Here is a 21011-nt window from a genome sequence, read left to right as displayed (position 1 = left end):
AGCCTCTTGTCCTCCCTTTCAGAGGAAACAGCTTCCCCACGATGGGAGCAGTGAGGATTTATTTATATAGAGGGCTCTAGAAGAATATGATCAAAATACAGATTCTTAGGAGCTCTGAGCAGGGACGCGTTAGGCCCACATGTCTGCCCAAATGAAGTGAGGAAAAAGAGCAAGGCGACAGCGCCAGACTCCTGGCCTTTGTCGCTGAGGGCTTTGGTTGCTTGAGCATTTGCTGTTCATCCTTTCCGTGTGCTCTGACGTCATCCGAGGGCCAGGAGAAAAAGAACTTGATTCATACCTCAGCTTTAGGTCCTACCTTGCAGACACGTATTCATCTTCTTGTCCCTTTATCTCGCAGGTGAGAAGACAAAAGTTCCCACATGGCTCAGCGAGTGAGTGTGCTTGCTTTGCACGCACAGGCTACTTGAGTTCAGATCCCTCATGCCCATATAAAAAGTCTGGGCACTGTCATGCCTACCTGTAACCCCAGTGCTTAGGGAGGGGTGGGGACTGAGGAGGTTTCCTGGCAGCCAGCCCAGCTGAAAAAAGCTGAGCCTCGGACTCAGAAGAGGTACTGACTCAAGGGAAAGAAACGGAGAGGGAGAGGTCTAAAATCATCCTGTCACCTCCACAGGGACATGCATGAGTGCTACAACACACACACACACACACACACACACACACACACACACACACACACACAAAAGAACAAGAGTCATCTGAAGAGGACATTTTTGGTTTTATTTGAACTGATTGTAGCAGATAATAACATAAACTATATATTTTTTTTCCCAAAATCAGCAGCCTAGGCACATCAGCGATGACGTCATCTTTGAGGAAATGAGGAGCCTCCACCCATTTCATCTCAAGGGAGCATCTACTTCTAGTGCACAGTTGAATGCTACGGGCACTGTTGGTGTGAGGCTCCTGCCTCCTATGCCTGTGCGTCTTGCTACACCTTAGCCAAGCTCCTAGTTAATCTCAAAGGCAGAAAAACTGAAATTATCCTGGGTATTTGGATCTTACAACTTAAATCACACCATCTCTAAAAAGATAGTTCAACTCACTCGAATGCTTCTAAAGTGATTTTTTTTTCCCACCATTTAAGATTTATTTTTAACTGTTGTGGATGTGTGGGTGCGCATGAGTGTGGGATTCCCAGAGGCTAGAAGAGAGGGGGCTTGCTCCCCTAGAGCCTGACAGGGTGGACTCTGGTCCTCTGCAAGAGCAGTGTGTGTTCTTCACTGCTCAGCCATCTCTAGCTCCTACGGTAAGTCTGAGAAGAAAGGCTCTGACGGAGCAGGGTCCAAGACCCTGCTTGTCCTTCAGTGACCCTAGGAATGTTCAGGCAGATTGAGGTAGAGGCACAGAGGGAGACTTTAATTCTCACAGCTTGAACTCAAGAGCTGGTTAAAACTTCTGGAGGGGGTAGTCTGAGGTCAAAGAGGAGGCAGGAAAACAGAGTTCTGTCAAAGAAAGGAAGGCGTTAAAGGAAATAGACAAGATGGAACCAGGATGGAAAGATGGAACCTATGAAATCAGGAGAGTCCACAGGACCACTTCTCTACCAGGATCAGACCTTAGGCGATGGCACTAGACAGAGAACAGAGCTGGTCATTAGACATAGTCTGTAGCTGCTGGGAAAGGGTATCAGTATTCACATTGATTATTATGGCTGCTACGATCTGTATGATTTAACACGCAGGATTACTTTTAAAGCAAGGCAGGTGAGTGGGGACCGGGTCTCATCTTCCGTCTTCTTTAAGCAACAGAGAACTTGAACCAGGTAGTGTGGTTGTATTCCTCTCCAGGCCTCAGCAGCGCCGGAGGGAACTGGGGCTGCGAAGGGAAATGAGCAGTTAGACCTTAACAGCCACCACGGCTATACAAACAGCCATCGTGTGCCTCTGCACTAGTGTCTGGAGCAGGGTCTGTGGACCATGCCAGTATGAGGACCATGTGTTACAGATCTGCGCGAGACAGTTTGAGGAGGGATGCTCCAAGTAACAACTAAGAGGAAGTGAGAACAAACAGGAAGGTTTAGAGGGCCTCTCAGCAGAGTGGCCGTGGGCTGGTGAGATGGTTCAGTGGGTAAAAGTGCTTAAGGCCAAGGCTGATGACCTGAGTTTCATCACTGGAACCCATGTGGAGGGAGAGAACTAACCCCTGCAGGTGGTCCTCTGACCTCCGTGGCTTGTCCCAGCGCAGCCCCCCCCCCCCCCCCCCCCCCCGCACGCTTTCCAAGAAAGTGCAGAGAATGAATGTGGATCAGGAGACACACTGGAGAAAGATGATGGTACAAAATGTGTGCCTTTAGCTGTGGATTTTCTGGGGTTCTATACATGGAAAAGCACAGCCGTGGACTTTAACCATGCAGCCCCACTTGAGTGTTGTGACCTGTCAGGCTTCATGACAGTGGATCGACGCCACTCGGACAAGCGAGCTTGTGGCTTTACCTGATTGACCGAATCAGGCCAGTTCTGGGTCTCGAGGCAGAGACCTGAGTGCTTGGGATACACCGCACCGTTCTTGCCTTTCAGAGTACCATCCAAGAAGTTTCCTGTGTAAAACTGGACGCCTGGTTGTGTGGTATATACTTCCAGGATCCTCCCACTTGCAGCGTGACGCACCCTAGTGGGTAAAGACAAGCCGATCTGAGTAGGGGAGAGGCCAGAAAGCAGCTTTGGGACTGGAATTAGACCTGACTAAAAAAACAGGGGCAGGATATAGGAGATAAGAACAGGACAAAAATTCTTCCCAGGGAAGGCATGAGCTGTTGGCTTTAAGGACCCTGAGAAACAACTTGTCACATGATCTTGGCCTCTCTGGGGAATGGTAACACAAATTGACCACATCCAGTTATGGGAGCTGGGGAGGAGCAGCCAGGCTGGAGAGAGGCAATTCAAGGGTTCTGAGATTCCTTCTTTGGGATGCTCAAGATGGAACTCAGACCTCTACCTGCCTGTTCCTCTGAAGTCCTGGGAGTAAAGGCCCATGCAAACCTTCCCCAACTCCCTTCCAGTTCCCATGTCCAGCTACAGGGTTCTGAAAAGACTGATTGATATGAAGATGGAGTTTCTTTGTATAGCCCTGGCTGTCCTGAAATTCACTCTATAGACCAGGCTGGCCTCAAATTTAGACATATGCCTGTCTCTAACTCCTGAGTGCTAGGATTAAAGGCCTGTGCCAACACTGCCTAGCCTGGGTTTGTACTTCTTTTTTGTTTTTTGTTTTTTGAGACAAAGTTTCTCTGTATAGCCCTGGCTGTCCTGGAACTCAATTTGTAGACTAGGCTGGCCTCGAACTCAGAAATCCGCCTGCCTCTGCCTCCTGAGTGCTGGGATTAAAGGCGTGTGCCACCACGCCCGGCTTGGGTTTGTACTTCTTGTCAAAGGGATATAAAGGCCTGTGTCACACAGTCTTAAGCCAGTAGGCAAATCATATAGAAATCATGTAAAGTATGTTGTTGGACTGGTGAGATGGCTCTGCCAATACAAGCTTGAGAATACATTTCTGAAAGATATTCTCTCTCTCCCCCTCCCTCCCTCAATCCCTCCTTCTCTCTTTCCCACCCTCCCCCTAATACACACTAATAATATAACAAAAAAATTTAAAAGCAAAATACATTGTCAAACAAGAGGCTGGAGAAAAATGTTTCGGAAGAGGAGGCCCAGGATCTGAATCAATGGGGAGACGGTGGGAAGCGCTCCTTGGGTAGGGGTGGGGAGGACAGGAGCCTGATGTACACACAAGGAAGGTTTCCTGAGCAGGGGAGCCTAAGAGGCCCCTGTTCCCAGAGCTCCAAGGAGGAAAGGTACAGGAGGAAAGGACCAAGGGCTCTGGAGTTTAGAGAAGGCAGGGGGACCAGAACAGGAGATTTGGGCCTCAGAGAATTAGAGAAAAGGGGCTTATAGTCTAAGCAGAGATGAAAAGCCAGGGAGCATTCTGGGTAAGGTGACAGGAAGGATGTGAGGTTGGGGGAGGACGGAGCCTACAATGGGGTGTGGCATTTGACCTCTGTTCCCGTTAGGCGCTATTGAAACCGCCACAGGGAATGCTCCTCAAAATAAGACCTGCAGTTTCTCCTCCCATGGAGAGACACTAAGAACCAAGTCCCAACCTTGCACAAAACTTCTTTTCTTTTGACTCCTTCAGACAGAAATTATGGTCGAAACCATGGATGTGGTAATCCTGCAGGTGTGTTCCAAGCTCCACTGGCTTTCTCAGGTCGAAGGCAGTTCCTTCCACTGGAGCAATGACTCCTGGGAAGAGATTGGAGAAGACAAAGGTGGTTACAACCAAGACCAACGCTTTGGATACGCTGTCCTCATGACACTGGTTCGATTCTCTCAGCCTTTCTTTCAATTTGTAGAAAAGATGGGAGCCTGGATCCCAAGGATGGGAATGAGCTGTTGGGTTCCCTGATCAGAATACAGAATTGGTTGCCAAATGCTGCATCTAAAACAACGTAACATGGACAAAAGGGGTGGGCTGTAGCTCTATTGGCAGAGTGCTTCCAAAGGACATAAGAAACGCTGTGCTTAATTCCCTAGAACCGCAAACAACTAACTACATGGGGCATTCTACATCGTACCAGCACATAGGAGGTGGAGGCAGGAGGATCAAAAGTTCAAGTGTGCTGATTGTGGTGGCACACATCTTTAATCCCAGCACTCAGCAGGCAGAGAGGCAGGAACTCTGGGAGTTCCAGGACATCGAGGGCTATGCAGAGAGACCCTGTTTCAACCAAAACAAATAAGACAGACAGACAGACAGACAGACAGACAGAGATCTTGTCTCTAAAACAAACACAACCCATAAAAGTACTTAAACAAAAATTCTAAGTTGGGGAGATGGTTTAGAGAGGTCCTGAGTTCAAGCCTTCGGAACCCATATAAAACTGGATTCAGTAGCATTCCATGTTGGCTAAGTTTCCTCTACCATAGGACACAGCTGAGGCTTTTTTATGGTCTCAGCTATGGTAAAATGTTTGTCTTGTTTGGTTTTTGAGACAGGGTCTCTCTATACCAGGCTAGCCTCTTCCTCTCATGCTAGGACCAAAGGTGTAGACCACCATGCCCTACCCATGTTCCCTTTTGAGGCAGTGTCTCTTACTGGCCTGGACTTGACTAGTCTAGACTGGCCCAGTGAGTGCCAGGGTCTATGAGTTCTGCCTGCCCAGTCCTGTGCCATTTTGACTGTTTTGTTTTTTGTTTTTTCCTCTGTATATTGCCCCCCACCCCCAGGCTTCCTATTCCTTCTTGGGAGAGCCAACCCTGCCTTCCTTTTCACAACTCTTAGTCTTAGGTTTCTTTTTTATTTCCATATTTTTTTATTGGGTATTTATTTCAATTACATTTCCAATGCTATCCCAAAAGTCCCCCACTCGCTCCCCTACCCACCCACTCCCACTTCTTGGCCCTGGCGTTCCCCTGTACTGAGGCATATAAAGTTTGCACGACCAATGGGCCTCTCTTTCCACTGATGGCCGACTAGGTCATCTTCTGATACATATGCAGCTAGAGACACGAGCTCTGGAGGGGTATTGGTTAGTTCATATTGTTGTTCCACCTATAGGGTTGCAGATGTTTCTATCCCTTCGAATAGAAGGTAAATGCGCCTGCTTCCCAGGAGGTGGCGCTAGAAGCACAGGAGCAAGCACATCTGCTGTGCACGTGCCAATCAGTCCTCTGCATCCTGATTAGTTCTGGGAGAATTAGTAGCTAATTTTGGATCTCAAAGGCCAAATCCTAGATGGTGGGGATCCACTGGGTACATGGTGGGGATCCACTAGGTATATACATATATATATATATATATATATATATTTTTTTTTTTTTTTGTAGCATTTAAGTATACTCAAGTCAGTTTGTGGAGAAGCTTACCAAGATACATGTGGCCATCTTAAGTTTCTATATTTCATTCTTTTTGCAAAATATTTATCAAGGTTTTCACTATACAATTGTTCAATTGTCATTTTGGTTTTGGAAGTCCTTTATTGTAAATCACACACATATAATATTTAAAACACACATGTGTCTTATGTTATATTTATGTTATATGTGTTTATATTATTTATCTATAATTATAGATATATCTATACTTATCTCTATCTAGCTATGCCTATCTCTTTATATCTGTCTATAATTATAATAGACACAGTCTATAATGTAATTAATTAACTAATAGTTAATTATATACTATCTATCGTGTAGTATTATGCTCTGACTTTTCAGTAATTCACTATGAAGAACAGGCTGGCCTTGAACTCACAGAGATCCTATGGCCTCTATTTTCCAGTGCTGGGATGAAGGGTGTTCACTGCCATGGCTGACTGTAGAGATGATTTTTCTGTCTGAGGACAGACAGCAGCCGTGATGGTCATTCTTTATCTCTATGTATTCGGGATACATTTCATTTCTCCTTGAGATAGAGTTTTCCACTTTCTGGACTTCTGGGTAATTTTTTTCCCCAAAGATTTATTTATTTATTATATGTAAGTACACTGTAACTGTTTTCAGACACCCCAGAAGAGAGCATCAGATCTCATTATGGGTGGTTGTGAGCCACCATGTGGTTTCTGGGATTTGAACTCAGGACCTTCGGAAAAGCAGCCAGTGCTCTTAACTGCTGAGCCATCTCTCCAGCCCCTGGTAATGTTTTTATTATTTCTGTGGTGACTGGTGGGCCTCTGATACAGCAGCAAACCTGAAGACAGACTTTCTTTACAATGAACCCTGTGAAATTATGGAAGAGTTGGAGGGCAGCCCGCTGATTTCACAGCCTGTGAGTCACAGGGTTCAGGACTCTCTTCTGTCAAGGAATCTTTTTTGTTTGTTTGTTTGTTTTGTTTTGTTTTGTTTTTTTGAGACAGGGTTTCTCTGTGTAGCCCTGGCTGTCCTGGAACTCACTCTGTAGACCAGGCTGGCCTCGAACTCAGAAATCTGCCTGCCTCTGCCTCCCAAGTACTGGGATTAAAGGCGTGTGCCACCCGGCCTGCCAGGAAATCTTATTAGTAAACATGTGGCTTCACGCTACCCAGATGTCTGCTGTGGGACAACTTCTTGCTGCCCATCATTATCCCGGAGTCAGGTTGCTTCTGTCTGTCTGCTTTTATTATGCACCAATTGTGTGGCCAGACGCCTCCCAGACTGATCACAAAGATCTACAAATGTTGGATATTGTATGTATTTGGGGCTACGTGTGCATGGGTGCTCATACCATGTTGGGAGACGAGAACGAACGGCTTGTGGGGCCAATTCTCTCTCCAATCGGAGGGATTCAAACTCTGGTACGAGTCTTCACGGTCCCTGTGATGGCCTTGACTTTGAACTTGTGCTCCTTACCAAGCCTAACTTCCAAGGCATCCTTATGAAACTCACGAGCTTGGGATGAGTTCTAGTTCCGCCAACCTATATCCTGTGTGTCATCTTATATTACACCTTTTCCTGTTTACATTTCACCCTTTCTGAAAGCCATACTTGACTTACAGTCTTACCTTGTGACAGGCCTAATTGCTCCAGGTGTGTCAAAACTGCCTATAAATACTTCTCCACAAGGTATACATAGGAGACTGTAAGATATAAAAGCAGCCACGGAATTTCACGACAGGGCACACTGCAGGCCTGCTTCGCCGATATTGAGCAAACTGCAGGTCTGCCGCCTGTCGTGGAGCTGCCGTCACGTGCTGCGTACATGTTGTTGCGTTACATACGACACGGATGTTTTTGATGAATGATTTGCTTGGCTCTCAGGAGCCTACCCACACATGAATGAATCGACATGTGAGGGAAACACATACAGCATCAAGCAGAACTTGGAGAGGGTTAATTCTTAAAAACTATGCCTTAACACAAAATTAGAAATTTGGAAGAGCTGTGGTCGGTGGCGCACGCCTTTAATTCCAGCACTCCGGAGGCAGAGGTGTAGGATCTCTGTGATTTGGAGGCCAACCTGGTTAACACAGCAAGTTCCAGGACAGCCATGACTATGTAGAGCAGTGTTTCTCAGCCTGTGGGTTGAGACCCCCTTTCACAGGTGTCACACACCAGATGTTTATATTATGATTCACAACAGCAGTAAAATTATGGTTATGAAGTACTAACAAAAATGATTTTATGGTTGGGAGGTCACCACAGCACGAGGAACTGTAGTAAAGGGTGCAGCATCAGGAAGGCTGAGAACCACTGACATGAGAGACTTTTTTTTTTGTCTCAAACAAACAGACAAACAGACAAATTTAGAATAATTCTCTCTCTCTTCCTTCATTTCTTTCTTTGTTTCTTCCTTCCTCCCTCCCTCCTTTCCTTTCTTTGCTAAATCACAAGAAGCCATATGATTCAAATGTATTTTCTTTGTTTCTTTCGGATTTTCTTTTTTTCTTTTTGTTTTTTCGAGACAGGGTTTCTCTGTGTAGCCCTGGCTGTCCTGGAACTCACTTTGTAGACCAGGCTGGCCTCGAACTCAGAAATCCGCTTGCCTCTGCCTCCCGAGTGCCCGGATTAAAGGTGTGCACCACCATGCCCAGCTCTTTGGTTTTTCAAGGCAGGGTTTCTCTGTGTGTGGCTCTGAACTTCTGGAATGCACTCTTTAGCTCAGGCAGACCTAGAACTCAGAGCTCCACCCACATCTGCCTCCCAAGCACTGAGATTAAAGGCCTGCATCCCCACAGCCCAACCTAATCTTTTTTTTTTTTTCATTAATATGCTGCCATGTGTTTCATAGGCAGGTATGTAGAAATAATGAAAAATTTCCCCTAGATTTACCATGTCCTTGGAACTTTTTTAGTAAGTAGAATGTCTTTTTCTGTGACTCCCTCCACACTTTGGTAAAGTCCAACTCATTCCTTAAGAATATTCCTTAGGGCTAGAGAGATAGCTCAGCAGTTAAAGAACAAACCAGTTGCTCTTGTCTACAACCCAGATTCAACTCCTAGCATGCACATGCTAGCTTACAAAATGTCTGTTAATGTCAATTCCAGGGGCTCTGATGTCTGATGTTCTTTCTCTGGCCTCTGCAGGCACCAGGTATGCATATGATGCATAAATACACATGTAGGAAAAAATAAATGCCCATATACATAAAGTTAAAAAAGAATACTCTCTGAAAGAAAAAAAAAAAAGGATACTCTCCAAGTCATGAATGGTGTGATACATACTTGTGATCTCAGCATTACAAGGATGAGACAGGAGGTTAAGGCCACCTGGGGGTACAGAGCAACAGCAGGAAAAAAAAAAAGGAGTCATCTATAATATGATGGTACATGCTTGTAATAGCAGCCACTAGGGACTGGGCAGAAATATCTCCAGTTTGAGATTAGCCTGGATGACATAGTTTAAAAACACAAAGTTGGGCATAGTGGATCTCTGTGAGTTCGAGGCCAGCCTGCTCTGCTGGTCTATGTACTGAGTTCCGGAACAGCCAGAGGTACACACTAGAGAGAGCCTGACTCAGATATCTACATCTACAAAACCCAAAACAACAGTAGAAGTCAGAGTACTTCCTCTCACAGGTGTCACAGGTGTCACCTATTAGATATTTACATCACAATCATAACAGTAGCAAAACCAAGGGCAGACTGATCCTCTCTTCCTTTTTGTTATCATCAGACATGGAACAGACTTGCTCAAACATTTACTATCCTGTGGTCTAACTACCAGACTATAGCAAGCTTTCCACCTCTGCCAAAGGTGCGTTCCAAAAGGGCAGGAGCAGTTTCCTGTCCTCCATAGTCCCTGACCTGAGCTAGAACCTTTGCTTGGTGGAAAAGCTGATCTGCTTGAAACCAAGGCTGGAAAACGGGAGCCACTATGAAGGTGGCAGTGGTCTGTGACAAAGAACGAAAAGTCCAGATGGAGCAGGGCGTGGTGGCACACGCCTTTAATCCCAGCACTCAGGAGGCAGAGGCAGGCGGATTTCTGAGTTCGAGGCCAGCCTGGTCTAAAAGTGAGTTCCAGGACAGCCAGGGCTACACAGAGAAATCCTGTCTCGAAAAACCAAAAAAAAAAAAAGAAAGAAAGAAAAGTCCAGATGGCTTACGCGAGTGGTCTGAAGCAGACCCCTCGCTTCACAGAGACACTGGCCCAGGTGCAAAAGGAACTTGCCTGAAGTGATAATATCTCCAGATCTCAAAGCCTTCCAAAGTCAAAGACGGCCCTTTCTGGCGCACTATGATCTGTCTGTCTGCCGTGGGGACAGCACCTTCCACCCTCACCCCCCAAGTCCTCTTGGTTTTTCTAAGACTCTGGAAAATGAACGAGTTCTTTTACCTTTGGTTAATCTGCATATGTGAGTTTCTGCTTTGGGCTAAGAATAGAAAGGAAATGTCAATCATGCTTTGAGCAAAGCTGAATGCACAGAAAATGAAAATGAAATGGAAATTGTGTCCACAGACAGGATGCTACATCATGGTTCTAATATGAAAGCCACCAGACCCATCCGTCCCATCTGTCCATCCGTCCGTCCATCAGTCTGTCCATTCTATCTTGTGTGCTTTCTGAAGAGGCTCTATATCCTCCCGATATGGCTGGGTGTGTGTTAAAACCTAAAGCCTGGCAGCTGGTGACCTCTGACCCAAAGACGTGGCGGCTCAGCTCAAGGGCACAGGAGTGATTTGACTGATCCGGCTTCCTCATTCCAGCAAAGCCTGAGGACACACAGCAGTAAGGATCCCTCATGTGCTGTTCTTGTGGCTACAGGGTAGCAGCTGTGGTGAGTATAGACTGGTTTGAACAGCTTAGGACTTGCTGGCAAACTAAAGAGGAGAGAGAAAGACAAGAAAGTTGAGAACATGTGCGAAGGGACGCTTTTCAGTGATGAACTCCTGACCTACGCTGAGGAAGGGTAGGGGAGGAAGCGAGGTCATGAGTGGGTGGGTGACAGCGAACGGAACTAAAGGGTGGAAGGATCAAAGGGCCACGGGTTCTTGTGGTGCTGAAGAGTGGTGGGCTCTCAGAGACAGACATCCTGAAGAGTGGTCAGAGGGCTGCCTTGGGAGGAAACCAGTCAGACCCAAGACAATCACAGTGAGCAGGTGAGAGGACAAGACGGGGGTGGGGCAGGATACCGCCAGTGAACCGCGATGGATGGTGACGGGAATGGTGTTGGAGTGATTGCCATCCAGACGTGAGGGCAGGACAGGAGAAAGGGCATGTGGACAGGGGTCAACAGAATGCTCACGAGCACGCCACTCTAGCTGCAGCAGCTGAACCCTACTCCTCGGGATTTGCAAGAAGAGGATCTGATCACTGAAGACAGAACCCATCACCAGAGTCAGCCTCCCTCTTTGTAATCGTTGACAGACTGATAATTATTCACTCTCTGAAAGTAAAGAGAAAGCTCAGAGCTCTTCTGCAACCCACCAGCCTTTGTCTTCTCTCATCTCCTTGAGGGTTTCACACTCAGGTCTTATGATAAGGGATGTGGCCTTTCTTCATGTCTGTGGCAGACTGAACCCTGGTCTACTCCCGTCCCTTGTGTGCCCTTGCTGACATGACACTGACACCCCCTCACTGACAGCTGGCATCTCTTCCTCTTTGAGCTTACATGCACCTTGATAACCACCTCAATAGAGCTGCTGGGGTGTGACTCCTGAGACACCGGTATGAGATATAAAATGGCTTCAGCCTAGGCTGCTCTCAAGACATGAGCTCTTGAAGCCCAGCCACCATACAATTAGGAAGATCAAGTCACAAGGCTGTGTGTGTGTGTGTGTGTGTGTGTGTGTGTGTGTGTGTGTGTGGTGTGCAGTTACGGTGACAGCCTCAACTGAGCTCCCAACCAAAAACCGACACCAACAGCCAAACACTGAAGAAACATCTTTAGATGTTTATGTGCCAGTCCTGATCTTTGCTGGAGGCCCAAGAGAATGACTTGTCTGTAAAGAAAATGTCTTATAAGCATTGCCTGCCAATAAAAAAGCTGATGGCCAATGAGCTGAGGCAGGAAATAGGAGGTGGGACCCTGGCAGGAGGAGAGAGAAAATAAAAGGAGATGCAGAAAGAAGAGAGAGGGACTGAAGAGATGGACATAAACCAGAAGGTAAATGAACTCAGGGAGATGCTGAGAGAGAGGAGGAGGCCAGGACTGAAGAGAGGTAACTAACCATGTGGTACACAGGAAAATTTGAATGGGTTAAGTAAGTTATGAGCTAGTCAGAGAATGAGCCAAAGCTTATGGCCTAGCCATTAAATAATAAATAATTAGTCTCAGAGTCGTCATTCTGGGAGCAAGACTGGGAAGAAAAACCAGAATTTGTTTTTAACATTCGTCCTAACAGAAACAGACAATAAATGACTGTGTTGGGATGGTTTGTTATGTAGCAATAGCTCCAGTAATCGCTCCAGGATGTTTTTTGTCTCTCAGCACTGACTGACAAGTCTCTGTGGAGGCCTCTCTCCCTCCATCTTCCCCTCTGTACACTGTTTTTAAGTGCCTTCGAGAGAGCGAATATCAGGAGCATGGATCCTTGAGGTTACTTTTGGACGGTACTGGGGTGATCACGTAAGCGCTCAAGGACCTGAGTTAATCCCCAGAATTCACGTAAGGAAGCAGCTCCAGGAAGACGCAGAAAGAGAGCTGCTGGGAGCTCACTGGCCAGCAAAGCCAAGCCAGCCATCTTGTTAAGTTCCAGGCCAGCGAAACAGGAAGGATGGAGCCAAAGGAACAAGAGCTGTGCTTATCCGGTGGCTTTCCTGTGCATGCGCATACACACAAACAGGAGTTTTTGAGTCCAACTTTTTTTTTTGTTAAACTGACCTCAGGAAGCCTAGAACCAGATGGCAGAGACAGACTTACAATCTAAACTCTTACAGGTTTGTAGACATGCCGTGATTGTGGGTGTCCAGTGGACCAGCAAAGGTTTTGACTCTAACCTTAGGAGATGAGTCAGGATTGACTAATGAGAGGAGGGACCAGAGATGACGACACAGGGATTCACTTCTGCTTCTTATGAACTTATGCTTGGGACACAAGCTAGACACATTTATATAATATTGCACAGATCCTAAGAGGTTCTGAGCTCTTACAATTGAGGGTGTAAGTAAAAGACATATGAAGCGGAGACTTAAGGGTTCTTTGGAAAGTCGGTTAGATGGTGTTTTGCTGGGGCAAACACGTGAAGGAACGTCTTTGCTGAAGCAGATCCAGGAAAGAGGATGCTCTGCTAAAGCAAGCACGAGAAAGGACACGTGATAAAAGATTCATTGCTAACAACACACATGTATTCATGCACCTTACATTATAGAGTTGAGCTAATTTGTCAGGACTCTGTAGAGAGAAACTTGCCAAAAATAAAAAAATAAAATAAAATAAAACAACACTTCTGGTTGTGTGCTACAGTTTCTTGCTGCTTCTGAAGACTCGGGCTGATTGGCCAAGTGATGTCAGCTGAGACAGATGTACATGCTAAGTAAGACCTGTGGAGGACATGTGATGTTTGGAGAGAAGACTCCAGGGACAATAACAGGCTTGCTGGTAGAGCTAGCTGTACAATGCTTGTTGGTCTCCAGTCTTTGCTGATCTTCAATTCGATGAGAGAGAGAGGCACAGCCGAGAACTTCTGGCATCCCTCCTGGTCCCTCCTACTGTCTCCTGCTGAGGCTGAGGTCTGGCTGTCTCTGCTAGGTAGTACCATTGCTGCTGATTTGTGTTTGCTATCCTGACTCTACTGAACTGGACTGTTGGTGTATCCATGAAGTGTTTGCGAGTGTATTGATCTGCCACTGCTGACCTGTGAACTGAACTGCTGATTTCCAGACAACACAGACGGGAGTTGCTCCAAAAAACTTTTCTAAATAGATTCACTTCCCCCACTACCTCTGGTGGATGGTGGGCTAAAAAGGGAGGTTAAGATGTTTAAGAACCATCATCAGAAACAGGTTTTGAGCCAGGCATGGTGGCGCACGCCTTTAATCCCAGCACTCGGGAGGCAGAGGCAGACGGATTTCTGAGTTCGAGGCCAGCCTGGTCTACAGAGTGAGTTCCAGGACAGCCAGGGCTACACAGAGAAACCCTGTCTTGAAAAAACAAACAAACAAAAAAAAAGATTTTGAAAAAATGAAAGTTACAGACACAAGAAACAAGGAGGTAGATGGTAACTTGCTTCTTATGAACTCTTGATCAAAAATGGGCCACAATGAAATAGTTGTATGCTTTCTCTGTGTGTGTGTGTTTAATAGCATTGTGCTGTACATATATGCTGTGGCATGCATGCATCCCCTGCCCGCCCTAGCACAGACTTCAATTTCCCCATTTATAAGATAGCGCTAATACGGGCATCTACTTGGCACACACTTAGCTTGTTTTGTTTGTTACATACATGTGTGCACACATATGCGCTGAGAGAAGACTGTCAGAGCATGACCAGTTTCATTTTAGAATAGGATATTTCTGTTCTGTTTTTCACTTTTCAGTCTTCATTATTTAATCATTTAGAATAATGGGTTTTAAACTGTGTGTCGAGTCATGAATTCTCTTAGGAATACTGGAGGAGTTACAGAGTTTCTCTCCAGTACAGTGCATGTGCACACACAGAAGTTCCCCGAGAACGTCCTAAGCCCAGGTACACCTCCCTTGTTTAAGATCCCTGACCTGCAGGCTACAGAAGACAGACTTCCTATCCAACGAAGTATCACAGAGCATGCTGCCCTCCCCTTATTGGATGCCAAAACTCACAGGTGGAACGCTGCAGTTACATTGCCAGGCACTGGTCAGGGAGCCAGTCAGGAGTATACTGGCTGATTTCCTCTTAACAGCAATTCAGCAAAGAGTCCAGATACCATACCAGGGCCTCCTGCAACATTATAACCCCTCCCTTTTCTATCAGCGCGTACAACAAACACACAAAGGCGGAGATGCTTCAGTCAGTGTGAGCAAATCAACAGTTTTCAGAAATAGCAGGGCAGTGAAGAATTGAAGAAAGCAGGACTCGTTCCTAATGACAACTCCCAAAATAGGGCCAAGTGGGGCTGCAGAGACTAGGTGCGTACCCCTGGATTTCGGTGGGTATCAGAAGTCATCATCACTGAGAGTGTTAACCCCAGTTCCCTGGAGCATCCTGCTTCCCATCCGGCAGGCAGACTCCACAGAAGGAGTGGTCAGGACTGAACCATTGTTTTTTTAGAAAATAATTGTCAAAAAGATTTTTATTCTATAAGTGTTTTCCTTGCACCCATATGTGTGCACCACATGTGTGCCTGGTGCCAATGGAGGTCAAAGGGCAGTCAGATCCCCTGGAACTGGGGTTACAGATGGTTGTAAGCCATCATGTAGGTCCTGGAAGCCACACCTGGGTCTTCTACAAAGGCAACAAGTGCTTTCAACCATTGAGCCATCTCACCACCCACTCACTTTAAAAACTTTTTGAGGTAATAAGTCAGTATGTAGCACAGGCTGTCTTCAACTCCAATTTATCAACTTCCTGCCTCAGATTTGACAGGTGGTGGTGGTGATGGCACTTGTCTTTAACTCAGGAGGCAGAGGCAAGAGGATCTCTGAATTCCAGGCCGAGGTTATACAGAGAACCCCTGTCTGGAAAAAAAAAAAAAGAAAGTATATATTTTTATATCCACCTCAGGCCTGCAATTTTATTTTTGAAACAGTCTAATAATTGAATTTTATTTTTCTGTGTACAGGTATCTCTTGCCTGTCTGTTTGTCTGTGTACCACGTGTGTGCCTCCTGAGTTCTCAGCTTCCTCAAATGAAGCACCCGGTGATACTTATTTGAAAGGGTTGTTCAGGGGTTAGGAAGCACTCAGCTGGTAGACTAGTCATCTAGCCTGGGGTATATGAGACAGCTTCAAAATAAGTAAGCAAAGAAAACAACAGCCAGGATGTGGTATAGCGTATCTGTGATACCAGCGTGCCAGGCATATACATATTTAACCTCACACTCGGGGATGGGGGGTCGGGGTAGAGACAGGCAGATCTCTTCAAGTTTGGGGCCAGCCTGGTTTTGTTTTTTAAGACAGAGTCTCCCTGTGTGGCTCTGGCTGTCCTGGAACTTGCTCTGTAGACCAGGTTAGCCTTAGACTCAGATCTATTTGCTTCTGCCTCCTGATTAAAGTCCTTTGCCACCGTCACCCTGCATAGGCCAGCTTGGTTTAAGTAGCATGTTCAAGGCCAGTTGGAACTATACAATAAGACTCTCTCCAGAACCAAATTTAAATAAATATTAAAAAAAGAAAAAAAAGCCAGGCGGTAGTGGTGTAAACACTTACTCCCAGCTACACTTACTCGGGAGGCAGAGGTGGATCTCTTGAGTTCAAGGCCATCCTGGTCCACAGATTGAGTTCCAGGACAGCCAGGGCTAAAACAGAGAAACCCTGTCTTGAGAAACCAAAAGGAAGAAAAATGAAAAGCCTTTTCAATACTTTGACCCGGTGGACAATGAGCAAGGTGATATCCTTCCCCAGGGACACCCAGCTGCTGCTGAGCTCTGGGATCCAGATGTGATGCCTTCCAGCTGTGACACCCCAGGATTACTGGGGTGTGAGACAAAAGCAGCGAAGCTGGGTGTCGACTTGCGGAATACTCTGTGATATTGGGTTATTTTTTTCTTCTTTCTTTTAAAACTTTTAATTTTGAGACAGCGTCTCATATCGCCCAGGCTGCCCTTGAGCTTGTACAGCTGAGAAGGCTGACCTTTTCTAAGCCTGCCTCTACCACCTGTGCTGAGGTCATGGGTGTGGCCACCACGATTGGTTTTATGCAGTACCGAGGATGGCCCAGAGACCTCATTCATGCTCTGTGGCATTCAACCAACTGAGCTTCATCCCCACCCATTTGTGTCTTAATAGAACTTTCAGCTAGCCTGATTTAAGGAAACCGCTGGCTGAAAGCCATTAGCTGAAGACTGACTTGAGGAACACACGTTTAGTGATGGAGCCCACGAATGGCGTGCTAGAGGGAGGAGGGAGAACACAGGGAGCTACTGTCCACTGGAGACCATAGAGGAGCTGGGGAGAGCAACAGAAGGGGAGAAATGGTGCCAAAATGAGAAAGCAACATACGCTCCTGCAGGCTAGCTGGAGCTTTGTTGATAGCTGCTTGGAAGGAGACTCAAGGACCACCAGCAGCAGCAGAACATGCCTCACCTACGGGCTTGTGAGAATCACGGACCCAGTAGCTCAATCAGAGAATGCGGAGGCAGAATCTGTATTTAACGACCTCCCCAGTGATTGGTATGCACAGACCTGAGCACTGAGGCGCTGCTACACAACGGGAAAAAAAAAGATAGAGGGAAGAAAAGCTGGCAACAGGAAGCACTCCCGAGCAGAATTCTGGTCTCCATGGGGACGGCCCAGCTGTGCTTACAGCCCAGCTGCTCCAATTACGTCTGTCTCTTTAGCTAGTCAGGTTGGGAATAGCCAGAAAGATTTGCATGAGGAGGCCTGCAGTAATGGGGCTCCTGGGCACAGGTATTCGTCTGATATCTAATTAAGCCATCTTGGTTAAGTCATCTCCTGAATGGCAGTTATTATTTTAGGAAGCGACATAAAGAGGATGATAATGAAAGGTGACACCCTGGGTGGGAATTCTTACTTCATTCCAGCAGCCAACAAGGAAAAGCACCTTGGGACTTTCCTGTAGAGGTAGCATTTTGGAAACATTTCACAGACCCCTCGGTCTCAGCACTCCTCTGCACTTTTCCTCTGCTGTCTGGTTGTGTTGATGATGTCATTCCGATACCATGTGGGTGGGTCCCGCTCTCCCCAATCTCTTTCTCACTCCACTGAGGGCTTTCTGATTTTTTTGACTCTGACTCAAAGGAAGGAGGGTGTCGCTTCCAGATATGACGTGACATCCACAGCAGGAAGAGCTGAGCTGAGCCGCAGGTCACTTTCAGATGAGAGGGCAATTCTTCATGGTTAACCCACATAAGGCATTTCCTGACAGTGTTTTTCCATCTTAGATGGCCATCAGCACTGAACACAGGGATTTGCCATTAGTTAAGAAGTTCACTCTGCCGTGGCTCTCTGCCCAGCTGTGGCCTTCATGCCTTCTGGCTGTACCGCAGGTGTGAGGTTCCAGATAGGTCTGATCTTCTCCAGAGACCGCCAGGTCCCTGGTGTCACCGTATTTTCTTACTATGTATCCTACCATCCTTCACATCCTTTGATACTTATGAAAGACCCATTGTCTACAGCCTAAGCTACTGGCTTAGTGACCTTTCTTGACCTGTCTAACACTCTGACCTCCTGCCCTTGGATCTGACAGAAACCCTAACTGTGGGCCAATCCACGTTCTTTGTCCAGACTTCTGAAAGAACCAGGAGAAAATTCACAGACTGAGGCTATTCACATTCATCATTTGGATTCCCCAAGTTCTCCCACAACCATTTCAGTTCTCAAGTCAGTTTCCCTCTCCCTTAAAACCTTTCTACCTTGAGTGGTACCCAACCTCTCCGTGACACCCTCTCCCCTCTTCCCTGCCTCTTCCCTTTCTCATAAGCTGTTGAGGATAGACAGACCCCACCCCCAGCCCCCAGGCCTCAAGGATTCTGTGTTCAAGTTACCTTAGCTGATAACAGCTCACAGGCCCACACTCTCTGACACAAACTGGCTTCTGCCCTGATCACGCTATCAGGTGGGGTTAGCTGGGACAGATTCTCCTCTGCTCTCTGCCTGGCCATCTTCCCACCACCGTCCAGCCCATCTTGGTTTTTTGAGACAGGGTCTCTCACTGATCTGCAGTTTGCAGATTTGTCTAGGCTGGCTGACCAGAGAGCTCCAGGGAGCCCACTGTCTCTACCTCCTAAGTGTGGGGTCTATAGGCATGTTCTACTAACACCCAGTTTGTATGTGGGTTCTGGGGCTGGAACTCAGGTCAATAAGCATTCAATTGAACTAACTCTCCAGCCCCAGCCACCTGATTTTACCTCCTAAATATAAAATCCCCTTCTTCTAGCTGACCCCTGCCTTAGGTCCCCCTTAATTCTCACTTGGATATTAAGTAGCTTTCAACTGGTCTCTGTCTCCAGTCAAGCCCCACTCTTACAATATTGTGAGACGGTATTTCTAAGCTGACAATGGTGTGAAGTCGGTCTCCTGGATTCAAACACTCCAAAGACCTCCATGAGGTCTAATGTGCAAGCAGAACCCTGTTCTCTGGTGCTGACCCTGGAAGAGCATGAGCCAGCAAGTGAACAGCTTAAAATTTCCACTCTACGGGGCTGGAAAGACAGCTCAGCCGTTAAGAGCGTTGACTGCTCTTCCAGAGGATCCTGGTTTAATTCCCAATACCCACATGGCGGTAATTCTAGTGCATCTGTCTGTAATATCTAGTTCCAAGAGCTCTGACACCTCCACACAGACAAACATGCAGGCAAAACATCAGTGCAATAAAATAAAAATAAATTATATATTTAAAAAACTTGTCACTCGAGTCCTTGCCTTGTCTGACTTAAAAAGTCCATCCTACTTCAGTGTTCCACGCTTTGGCTTCTTCACTCTCTTTATTTGTAGATTCTGAGACACTAAAAAACTTCTCAAAAATAGCCTCCCCCCGTGCTCAGTTAACACTGGAAGTATTAACGTCTACCACACCTCGAGCCCCCATTAGATTCTTCTACTCCCTGGGAGCTCCTCCAGGGCTCCGTTCTCTAAGAACGGCCCAGTCTTAGGTAGTATGGAAGGCAGTGGGCACCATATGAACCTGAGGTTGCTCTGTAAACTAAGCCCAGCCTCTGCTGCAATGATTCATCCTCTTTGGAATAAAGGACTCTGAGGAGCTCTGCCCACCCTTGTCAGACCTGTAGGAGGGGAAGGCACGAGTGTTAAATCAGAACTCTGTGGGTAGTGATCAGAGCTCTAGCAAATAGCTTCCATCATGACAAATTCACATGACGTGAGCCTGCAGTTCTCACAGGAAGCACACGGAGCCTGGCCGAGTGCTTTCCTCTGCGCTATCTTCCTGCCAAGTTTCCAGCAGGCTGGCTTATGTTCGCCAGTCTTGAAGCAGTGGGTGATGTGTTTCTGGCAGGGAACACAGGGAGCTTTGGGAGGTATTTTGGAGGCTCACAAAGCTGTTCTTGGATCATTCTGTGGAAAGGTCCTCAGAAATGTGTCCCCTTGGGAAGCACCACTGCCATCAGGAAAGGTCCCTGGGTCCTCTGTGACCTTTTCGCGTACTGTTTAGACCTGGCCTAGAACAAGCAGCTTTACTGCCACTGCTTGCTTTGTTTGTTTGGTTGTTTGGCTGGTTGTGCGTGTGTATGTGTGCGATATACATTGAGTATATGAGTGTAGACACATGCATGCCACAGTGAGCATGTGGAATTCAGAGGAAAAATGTCAAGAGTCAGGTCTCTCCTTCCACCATGTAGACTCCAGGGCTCGAACTCAGGCTATCTGGCTTGGTGACAAATGCCTACACCCATCTTGCTAGGCTTTTTCCTATCATCTATCTATCTATCTATCTATCTATCTATCTATCTATCTATCTATCTATCATTATCTATCATCTCCCTATCTAGATACAGGCTATTGCTATTATGCATCCGGAGCTGCCCTGAATTTGCTATGTATCAAACTTTCAGTAATCCTCCTGCCTCAGTTTCCAGAGTGCTGGGGTTACAGATGTGTACCACCATGCCTGGCTTTAATTTCATTTGTGCTTTATTTTTATGTGTCTGCATGCATGTCTGCGGGTCAGATACGTGCTCTGCCTGCATGTATGTCTGACCATCATATCTGTGCAGTGCCTGCAGAGGACAGAAAGGGGCAACAGATTCCCTGAAACTAGAATTACAGACAGTCGTGAGCTACTACTCGGGTGCTGGGAATGGAACCTGGGTCCTCTGGAAGAGCAGCCAGTGCTCTTACCCATCAAGCCATCTCCTCAGCCTTGCCTGTCCTTCTGTGGCTGTAGCCTCTCTTGATTGAGGACACAGCCTGTGCTACACAGTGTTGCATGGTCCCAGTGTAGGCAGAACTTAACCAGATGGTTTCACATTGCTCCTCTAGGTCTGACATAGTACCTGGCACACAGTAGGTAACTGTTATTATCACCT

The 21011-nt window shown here is 46.7% G+C and overlaps 1 protein-coding gene across 1 annotated transcript in view; it reads right to left on the bottom strand.

The window, feature by feature from the left end:
- Nucleotides 1–790: 790 nt before the first annotated feature.
- Galm (galactose mutarotase) overlaps nucleotides 791–21011 on the bottom strand; it is a 57575-nt gene continuing 37354 nt past the window's right edge. The window contains exons 5-7 of the mRNA NM_176963.4: nucleotides 4121–4262; nucleotides 2457–2631; nucleotides 791–1839 (exon numbers count right to left, since the gene is read on the bottom strand). Of these exons, the coding sequence (NP_795937.1) occupies nucleotides 1762–1839; nucleotides 2457–2631; nucleotides 4121–4262 (395 nt within the window). The 3' untranslated portion in view covers nucleotides 791–1761. The remainder of the gene's footprint in view (nucleotides 1840–2456; nucleotides 2632–4120; nucleotides 4263–21011) is intronic.

The sequence above is a fragment of the Mus musculus genome, chromosome 17 (genome assembly GCF_000001635.26).
Source record: "Mus musculus strain C57BL/6J chromosome 17, GRCm38.p6 C57BL/6J".
Taxonomy (NCBI): domain Eukaryota; kingdom Metazoa; phylum Chordata; class Mammalia; order Rodentia; family Muridae; genus Mus; species Mus musculus.
The sequence above is the reverse complement of the archived record's forward strand: the minus strand, read 5'-3'. Positions and strand labels throughout refer to the sequence as shown.